At 32.7% G+C, this 10,757-nt stretch overlaps 1 protein-coding gene across 2 annotated transcripts in view; it reads left to right on the top strand.

Moving 5' to 3' along the window:
- The window catches only part of LOC124360057 (dynamin-like 120 kDa protein, mitochondrial), a 38,667-nt gene extending 29,605 nt beyond the window's left edge, over positions 1-9,062 (top strand). For both annotated transcript variants that reach the window (XM_046813318.1, XM_046813317.1), the window contains 6 exons: positions 1,139-1,258; positions 1,665-1,802; positions 4,554-4,748; positions 5,587-5,680; positions 7,001-7,111; positions 8,731-9,062. In XM_046813318.1, the coding sequence (XP_046669274.1) occupies positions 1,139-1,258; positions 1,665-1,802; positions 4,554-4,748; positions 5,587-5,680; positions 7,001-7,111; positions 8,731-8,810 (738 nt within the window). In that variant the 3' untranslated portion in view covers positions 8,811-9,062. The remainder of the gene's footprint in view (positions 1-1,138; positions 1,259-1,664; positions 1,803-4,553; positions 4,749-5,586; positions 5,681-7,000; positions 7,112-8,730) is intronic.
- The last annotated feature ends 1,695 nt before the right edge of the window (positions 9,063-10,757 follow it).

A 10,757-nucleotide genomic window follows, 5' to 3' on the forward strand; every position in this document is an offset into this window, starting at 1 on the left:
ACCTAGTTTGTAGTATTAGGTTGGTTCTTTACCTGAAGAAGAGATCAGATTGCAGATCTCGAAACGTAGTGTTACTGATTTTTTGTTTCACTGAAATGTCCGGAAAAATCCTGTTTCCTTTACAAAACTTGTACGTAATTAGTATTTAAGTTTAAAATGATTGAACATTAAAATTAAATACTTAAAAAATTGCCACAAATATTAAAAAAAAAACTATCGTTTACATATTTCATATGAAATTGAAAATATGGAACTTGCGGTTGCTAATATCAATTCTGATCTGGACAAGATTATGACATGGTCTGTCAGCAATGGCCTCAAGTTGAACATCAGCTAGTGTTCAGTTCTGCTTATAGCTCAACAACAAGAGATATGGTTCCTCAGCCAGCACGGGGTGCAGGTGATGCTTGAAGGCCAGGCCCTGGTAGTTTGTGACAAAATCAAAACGCTAAGCATTGTACTTGATAAAGAGCTCACATTTTCTGATCACGTCACCCATGCCATCCAGTGTTCCTTAGGAGGCTGAGGAACTGTATAGGTTTAGAAACCTGTTACCGGAATCCGATAAAGTTCAGCTCAAACAGTCAGTCACTTTTCTGTATTTTATTACTATTATCCAGCATATGGCAATAGTCTAGAAGGAAGACATGGGAAGGATTCAAAAGTTGCAAAATACTGCAGTGAGGTTCATTTACTGCTTCTCACGTTTTGACCACTTATCCCCGTATTGTGAGGCTGTCTACTTGCTTCCTATGGAATCTTCTGCAATGTGCTGATGTCCGTCAGTGTGAAAGGCTGCACTTTCCCAGAGTTAGGCTAGAGACTAGCTCGAAAAGCTACTTTGGGCCTACTCTTTATAATAATATTCCCCTAAGGCATTAAATGTGTTGTAGCTTGTAAAGCCTTTAAAGCCAAATTAAAACAAATGTTACACGATTGTAATAGTTTAAAAAATGTTTAGCTGTTTAAATCGTTTATTAGCTTTAATTTAGTTATTAGTTGAAGCTAAGCTAGGAATCTAATTGGGAAAATCTAATACAGTTAAGAGACTAGTTTCATGTAACTTGTAACACATGAAGAATATTAAAAAATTCCTTGAAATGTAAAAAAGGATGGTTTTGACATGTGAATGTTGCAGGCCAATGAAGTGCTGAGGGTAATCCAGCTAAACACTCTTGAGGATCGCAACTGCAGAGACAAGCATGCATGGGATGCAGCGGTTAAGTTCTTAGAGAACAGCGTCAAGGAGAAACTCAATGTAAGTGTTTTAAACATTCAATCTTTTACTAATCTAACAGTAATAGTGGAATGATCATAAAACCTCATATTTTTTTAAATTGAAAAGATTCTTCTTGAGCTACCAAACTTGTACGAAACATCAGTATGTCTTAGATTATTTCTGTATTAGCTTATTTAACTCCATTAGTAAGCACAAAGTTTCTAATTCTGGGATAACTTTTAGGTAATAGAAAAACAACAGAGGCTCCAATATGGTGCATTGAGGAACCCAAACATTGTTTTTTAATAAATTGTTTTTTGGATCAGTAAAGTTACAGCAACACATAACTGACTTCAAATCCACTCATCAGAACTGCTTTATTTTTTTTTTTTTAAGCTGGTCTTCTTTATAGCAGCAAAATAATAATTGTCACACAATTTTTCAGGCAACAGAGAAGGTGATAGCAGATTTGATAGGTCCCAGCACTAAGGACCGGTGGCTGTACTGGAAATATTCCACTGAAGAAGAGAATAAGTGCTATGCTGTCAAACGGGAATTAGATAAGATTCTAAACTCTAATTATGTAAGTATTTTCTAATCTTACCTTGTAGAAATGTAGGTCACAACACCGCCTACTGTCGCAGGCTAGCCCCAATTTGTTTGAAACCAAATATGGGGAACTCCAGAATCGAATCAATCTATATATATAAAAGAAAGTCGTGTTAGTTACACTATTTATAACTCAAGAACGGCTGAACCGATTTGGCTGAAAATTGGTAGGGAGGTAGCTAAGGACTGGGAGAAGGACATAGGATACTTTTTATCCCGTTCCCGATTCAGGATTCCGCCCCACTGGTCTCTAAAAGTTACGGAAATACCCGTAAGAAATGCATTGCAGCAAACATATGTTATTAAGTGAAAGAGCCTGTTCAAATTTAATCAGCTGTTCTTTGTAAACATATATAATGCGACAAACAAATATGTTTATATAATTTAATTACGATTTTAAATTTATTTACATTTATAGTTTGAAAGCATAAAGTAAGCTTAAGAGAATCAGCAAATTTTGTTTCAATAAAATAAAAACCATACGCAATTTCGTTTAACATCTGGAGCTCATAATCATTAGACTGTAATAATATGTACCTAATATATGCCTATTTTCGTTTCAAAATTACATTGAGCGCCATCATTTATTACATCGTATGTGTGCAAATGAATTCGACTTTTGACTCCTGTCCACGCTGGGTTAATATAGTTAAATTGTATACATAAATCGTAGAATATTATAGAAAAATTCCAGTTATTTCACAAGTGCATATTGAGACTGTTTTAAAATTTAAATCTTAAATAGTTCATGAGCTTGGAGTATCTTTCAGTGACTATTTATCTCAGAAGGGTAATAAGGACGTTCAAAAGAAATATGCCTCCTATGTCCCAATTTTTCTGCAGGAAATCGCGTGCGAAGCCGTGGGTATCTGGTTGTAATTGGTATTTTATTGAAAATCAAGAGTTTACGTTATAAAATACAACGAATGTATTGACGAACTAGCTGTAACCCGCGGCTAATCGCGCATAATTGCTTTTACTAAGTAATATAAGGACTTTTCTAAAGATTGTGTGTGAAGCCGCGGGTAACAGCTAGTTTTTTATAAAACATGCCTGGATATCCTAGTGATGCATAGTTTTATTCTAAATTGATATTGACGTTCTGTGGAACAAGAATTGACATTGATCCAGGATAGTTAAATGGTCATTGTCATAATCAAATACATCCTCAGTACAACTTGTGAATACCCGGATTTAAACCAAATTCCAGTTAAATAGTGCAAATATAACCCAAGAAAATTGTATTATTGTATTTAGAGTATGCAAAGCCCACAGGCCAAAACCATTTCTTCAAAAAAATCTAGAGATGTATGAATAGTATAAATAGTAGTAAAACTTCAGGTTATTGTGCATGTGCAAATCTGTAAATCATATTCACTGTTTTAATGTCCATACTTATTATATACCTTCTAACATCTAAAAAATTAACAAAAACATAAACATGAAATAAAGTTAAGGATTATTGACCACAGTTTTAGCACAAGTTCACTATAGTCTTTTTTGGATAACAATTTATTCTGTGTTATGTCTTACTGTTGTAAAGACACTAGGGAGGACCAAAGATAAATATGTAATAAGAATCTTTTTCTTACAAGTTTTATTATGGAGATACACAATTTTATTACTACTTCTTGAATCACAGAATGATATCAGTACTCAAATATTGCTCTCCATGAATGTGTCTAAGATCTAAGTAATTGAATTTAAATCAGTGAATGCTAATCCTAACAAAATCTTAACATCTGTAAACTCTAATGGAATTGAAATATCAGTCCAAGAATCAGTAAAATTTCTTGGTACTGAAATTGATTATAAATTAAATTGGTAGTCACATATTTCAAACTTAACAAAAAAGCTTTCTTCCATAATTTTTTCTTTAAGAATGCTTAAATATACAACAACATTTAAAATTCAACTTGCTGTTTACCAAGATTATTTCTCCTCATGTATGAATTATGGTTTCTCTGGACATGCTGATAATGTCTTCATCCTGCAAATGAAGGCTGTGAGAATTCCAGCAGGCATACCTCTAAGTACCCATTGCAAAACCAGTTTTGTCAATCTAAAAATCTTAACACTTTTTAACCACTATATCTTGGAGATAGCATGTTCAGTAAAGTCAAAACTTATCACATTCATAGAGAATCAAACAGTCCACAGCCATAATACAAGACATACACTGTTATAAAACCGGTACAGCATAGAATAACTTTGTCTGAACGTTCGCCTCAGTATTTGGGGCCAAAAGTTTACAACAGATTACCTATTCATCTTCGGAACATTATTTGTCCAAGGAAATTTAAAAAAAAATCTGCATAAGTGGCTTGAGCAAAGGGCATTCTACTTTTCAACAAAATTTTTAGAATACCATTAAGAAAATGTCCCATACTCAATATAATTAACAGACTAATAAGTTTTAATTGCTGTTTTATTTATTATATTTATTTACTTGTTTGTACTGACATATTTTAATTTTTTGTTCTATTGTATTATTTAACTCAACAAACAAAATTATTAAATGTATAGCTCTTAATATAATTTTTAATGCATCATATTTTAATATTGTTGTTTCATTTATTATACTTGTTGTTATTTGATTTTAATCTGTATTGTAAGGATTTTAATTTAGTTTAGTCTTTTATGTTTCATGACCAATCACCTGTTATAAAATGTGATGTGATGCTTATGAATAAATAAAATAAAAAATTGTTGCTACATGTTTCAGAAGCACAGCAACTTGTTGTCACAAGATGAGCTGACGACCATACGTGAGAATTTGTTGCGCAATGGTGTGACAGTGAACAATGAGTTCATCATCGATACATGGAACCCGGTGTACAGGCGACACTTCCTTAAACAGAGCCTGGCGCGTGCGTACGACTGCCGCCGTGGCTTCTACCTTTACCATGAAGGTTTAGAGGTGAGAGCCAGGAGGAAAATAATATAGTTATTTCATAGTGATTTAGTTATTCAAGATTGCGTGGTTGTTGTATAAGTTTATGTTACAGAACAAGTGGGGACAGTGAGGATTGGCAATTAAAACCTTAAAAAAGCTGTGAAAAAGTTCAATTCTAACACACAATTGTCTAAAAAACTTGGAAAAATCATTTAAACTTCACACATATTCTGTAAGCAATTGCCTCATAACAATGATTATCTTATTAATTATTTATACTATTTGAGTTAAATAGGTTTGAATATTGGTGAACACATTTTTAACCAGGATCAGGTACTGAGCTCTTTGAACCAAAAAGATGTTTTGGTTCAAAAATGTGTTCCACCTACTGGGATACGTTCCCCAGGGCTAGGAACATTTTTCTGTCCAACAACTGTCCTGTAAGCCTTATAAATGCAAGGATTTTAATGAAAATATATTGATATTCCTTATTATAAATATTTTTTACCAATGATACTCAAATACTGTTTTTTAGCTGAAATCTGTAATACTATGTACAAATCAGCATGCTTGCCTTGAAAACATCCTTCTAGAGTCCACCGTTTTTGTTTCATGAAATGCCTGGTGCCATATGTTCCACTGATATAATTAAAAGTGTAATGTCTGTTTCAAAAGTGTATTCTATGGTATATGTAAATATCCCGTCAGAGATTGCAGGGTTAGCTTTGCACTGCCTATAAATTGGTATCAAACTGGAATCCACGTGGAATATAATCTTACATCAAACTTTACTTTACATATGAGTGTTATTGTATTGCAGCTAAAATGAAAACTTACAGTAATCGTAACATTGTGTTTGCAGACGGAGTGTAATGATGTGGTGTTGTTCTGGAGGATCGACCAGATGTTGAAGGTGACTGCAAATGCTCTCAGGCAGCAAGTCATGAACAGAGAAGGTGAATATTTATATTAAATGTGTACAGGTTAAAATTTGTTTTATTTTTGTTTACTAGTGAAAAAGGGTTTAATAAGCCGTGACTTTGATTTACGAACTGTGAACATCTCTACAACTTACCACTAAGTTATTCAACATGTATCGTCTCCATGACTATATTGTAAAACCTGGTTCATATGTGAAAGAAAACTGTGCAAGCCTAATTGCGGCGATCGGTCCTGGCAAATCACACCGTTGAATGCATACCATCCTTTGCTTCTGTCGAAGATGAGGCCTGTAATGAACTCATATTTTTTAGACGCATCTGTCCATTACTGCATGAACCGTCGACACTGTTAGTAAAATAAGGAAAAGTTTTATATAATTGTACTATTCCGCTGTGTCTAAGTCGAGTCTTCTCCATCTTTTTTTTATTTTTTATTGGTAACGTTTATAAAAACAATTCAACAGTGAAATTACTATTTTTTGACCATGAATTTGATAATCAAGTGGGAACTCTGAAGTTCATTTATTTTGATTTATTATTCTAATTGAAGTATTCACTAATTGAATATCCACATTAGTACATATTTTTAGTAATAAGTTATTTATTCAATTACCCAACACAGATAATAAAAAAATGTGTAATCAATTTTAAATTGTATTTTAGTTTTGCATTGGTTATTGTTTATTGATTACAGTATTTAAAGTAATTTTAATATTTTCCGAAAGAAAAAATAAATTACTTAATGAATTTTAATATGAATAAACTAGTATATTGACCACATCAAATGTGAAAATCGTGAATGTAGAAGATGCGTGATGAAGCACTCCTTATTCATATTGATTTTTAGAAGAGTTCACATTGTTGACAAAGAAAATCAAATTTGGAAAAGTTTATAAAAGAGGATTTAATTGCTAGATCTGATCTAATAATTTCTCCTCCAGAGCTTGAATAAATTTAAAACTATTCAACATCTAGAGAATTTCAGAGAACTAAAGGTCCAGGCCAAAAGCTCTTTTAAAACGGTTGAATTTGGTCCACATGCACGAGCATTTCTTTGCCTGTTACCTGTTTTATAAACATTTCTCATGAATTATGATAATATTTTGGAAACTCTTGTTATATTTAGTTATTATTGGTTAAACCAATTAATTTTATTGGAGGCAGTAACCAAATTTACTAAGTATCACATGTTCTCTCTAACCTAAAATAATCACATTAGTTCTGTTGACTTAAATGTATTAACAAAAATAGTTTATTCAATAATAAGTGACTGAAATTTAAACAGAACTTGTTAGGATGCTTCATCTAATTCATTAAACTTCAAACTTTTTTCAGCCCAACGTCTTGACAAGGAAATCAAGCAAGTCCTAGAAGAATATAGTCAGAACTCAGAAATAAAGGAAAAATTATTAACTGGAAGAAGAGTTACCTTAGCTGAAGAACTAAGTAAGTACCTTGTAAATATATGCAAAAGCTTGATTTGTGGTTTTGATTCTTCTTCAGTGTTTACTTGTCCTCCAAATTAAAACTGTTCACCAATAAGAAACAGTGTTGGCAGCTTCAAGTGTGATCACTAGGTTAAACTCGGTGCCCTGCCTAGATAGGAACCAAATAGTTAATCAAAAGTATATCTGTAAACCTGATCAGTACTGTATGCCCTTGCTTTCCGGTCTATGTTCTCTTATATCATCCTATTTTCTTGGATGAATCTAGGAATTATACAAATTTGCATATACCTATCAGTAAATAAAAAAGGTACAGTATACCCAGATGAAGATTGGGCACTTCACACTTTCTTCGAGCACCATCCCAGTCAGTGTAGAAGACTAAACTTTCCCTGCTAAGACGATCTGATAGATTTACTACCAGTCTATCTCTTCATATACACTCTGATACTCCATCCGTGATCCTATTCTTTAGTGCTTCTTCGTGCGACTGATGAGAGACAGACATCTGATGAGAGAAACACTCTCAATAATTCCACGAGCTTGCTCACCATCTTGGACTTTCTCATCCTTACTTAGGGAGAGGAAGTAGTGCCCATCTGCTGTGAGGGTGTGAATCCTAGCATGATGAACAATCTTCTGCTTGTGGGGATTTCTCTACTTACTGAGACATTTGGACTCACACAAGTTCATCAGTGTGGGGTTAACTTTGTTAGAACTTACCGATGCAGCTCTCAGCACCTGGAGCTCATGTTACCTGGGGAAGGAAATCTCCTTTGCCAGGTCGTTCGCAAATGGTTCTCTTGCACACTAGCAGATATTTTTCTCCGTAATCTGAGTTAAGTAGCTCCTCAAGAGTTAAAACGGATTGTTCCTGTTTAATAAAATTATGCTGCCCGCCATTTAGTATGACTGCTAAGGCATAGGGGTGCCACTCCTGTGCTTTGCTTGGGAAACAAAGTTTGAGCAAAGGAGTACATATTTCACCTAGTGAAGCTGTTTTGTCTCTTCAGAAACAGATAGCAGACTTCAGCTGTCACTGTGTTACACCGTACTCAGTTGAAGATTGGGCACTTCGAACTTTCTTCGAGTACCATCCCAGCCAGTGTAGGAGACTAAACTCTACTACTAATCAGTATTATATTTCTCTTCAATGCAAAACTACCTCCTTGATAATTTTCTCTTATAAAAATTGTTATTTGTGTTTGATGCACTGCTTTATGATTCAATTGACAATGGTGACGGTTCAATGAACTTGTTCTTTCTTAAAGTTGTCGCCGTAGAGTGAATGGTTCGTTGTCATGTTAGTGACCGGTCCCTCCATTTTTATTCCTTTAGAATAAAATATTCCTTTGTAAATATGCCGTTCCATAATGTCAGAGGAAACTTTTGAGTATTTTGAAATAAATATGTCTATGTTTTATTCTCATATCTAAGCAATGTACATGCCAAATTTCCTCTAGATTTTGTGTCAATGGTTATTAAATATCTAAACATCACTTCTAACAAACTGTCATGTATTTATAATATTTTAATACAATTTGAGGTGGACATGTATTCATTCTGATCAATTCGTCATAAAATGATGAAATACTTAATAATGACTTTTGTATTTTTCAGAACGAGTGAAACGAATACAAGAGAAATTAGAAGAATTCATTCAAGCATTAAATAAGGAAAAAATGGATGAAAGAAGATAAGTTTGGTCGAACTCCAAGAACTTTCTCATATTTCTACCACAGCCATAGTAATCAATTTATACCACAGTCATAGTATCCAATTACCTTTTAAATATAAGACCTATCAGTACTTTTGACATGTCACCAGTTTAAACTTCTAAACGCTTAATGCAGGCTGATCTTAATTTCATTATGATCAACGTATTTTGTATATAATTTATTTGTAATTGTAAAGTAGCAAGCCAAAGGATTAAAACTTTGTTTATAAATGTTGTTCTGTATTTTGTTTATACCTCACCATTCATAACTTCCTTTCACTTTATGAAGTTAATTTTATGGATCAGAAGTCTAGTAGTTTTGGGAATAAAGTTGTAATTAATTACCAAAAGGCCATTGAAATTCTGTTATAACAATTTGATAAACTATTATAAAAAAACCTTCGACTGCAATAAACTTATTTGTACTATTTAGATTTTTTAAACTGTCACAAAATTTAACCAATTTAATTAATTTGCATGATAAACCATGAAATTAATGTTCATTGTGATTATTAGTATTTTCCAATAATAGCCATATTACATTCGGGAGAATATGAAGTAAATAGTTGGATTAGTAATATTAAACTAACTAGTCTGTGGAAACGTTGATGTTGAGGATTTTGTATTGTCTGTTTAGTAAAAAAATAATTAAACAAGATTGTTTATTTTAACATATTTATAACTTTAAACAGTCCGTTTTCTGATAAAAACAATATTTAATAAGTATCTTGAAGCTGAAGCTTGTATTGGTTGTACAAGTTTTAAACTAAATTTAAAATAACAAGAAACCAATACTTAATACTATTTTATACTTAAAGGTCTTTTGATAGCAAGGGTCATTAGACAAAAGTAAACACAAAATGTACAATTATTTTAGTTTTTTAAACAGTCAGACATAGTGATTTTAATATTAAGTTGTATTCTGTGTAAGGTTGTAAGTTTTACTGTTTGTAAATCAAAAAAATTTTGAACCCTACTATACACAATAGTTTTTAAATGTTGTCTATTTTTTAACATTATTTATTTAAACAAGGCTTTTTTTTAAGTAAGTACAGTTTGATTTATAAAAAAGTAAAGGAAACTTTTTGTAATAATTTTATTTTGATATAAAAGCACACATTTTTATTTACTTTTCTACATAATTGCTGTAAATATTACAGCACTTATCATATCTAAAAACAATCTTTTTTACAGTGTTGTTTTGTAAGATTGCTGCCTGATTTAAAAGCAGCTGAATGTGATAATTTTGGCACTATTGTCGTTGGTGCGGTGCTGACCTTTAAAATGCTTCTTCTGATGAAAAAAACAAATAGGCGCTGAATTTGGGATCTTAGAGGGATTATCAAATTGGTCCTAGAAAATGCTGTGATGAGATCTTGAGTTCGCTTTGTCGCATGTGGACGGACATTGTCATACAGCAAAACATGTTTCTCGATAAAAATATCATAGGGAACACTTCTTGAAGCCTGAGGAAACTCATTTGAAATTGTGAAATGTCTGTTCATTTTCACTTTATCACTAACTTACACACCAATTCGTAGGTGAGCATTGTGAGTTCTCCACTGCACCTCTATCATGAACATTTTTTTGGCCATCTTTTAAGGTTCTTTACCCATTTGAATGTCATTACATCATTTACAATGTTTGTCCATACACTTCACAATTCTGTCAGTGAATTTCAATTGCTTTCATACCTTTAGCGAATTGACGGGGGCATTTGAAATGTGTTTTGCTCACAATCTGCTGGCACTCTGGTAGAGTGTAGGAATCAGTACAAAGCACACAAACTATTCACTCTTAACCACTAGATGGACTTACATAGAGAGTATAAGAGTAGTGAGAATAAGAGTGCACTTTTATTACTGGTCTTTGATCACTAGCTATAATACTACAAAATTTGATATTGCAAACACATATTAATTTTAAATAA

The sequence above is a fragment of the Homalodisca vitripennis genome, chromosome 4, assembly GCF_021130785.1.
Source record: "Homalodisca vitripennis isolate AUS2020 chromosome 4, UT_GWSS_2.1, whole genome shotgun sequence".
NCBI classification, from domain to species: domain Eukaryota; kingdom Metazoa; phylum Arthropoda; class Insecta; order Hemiptera; family Cicadellidae; genus Homalodisca; species Homalodisca vitripennis.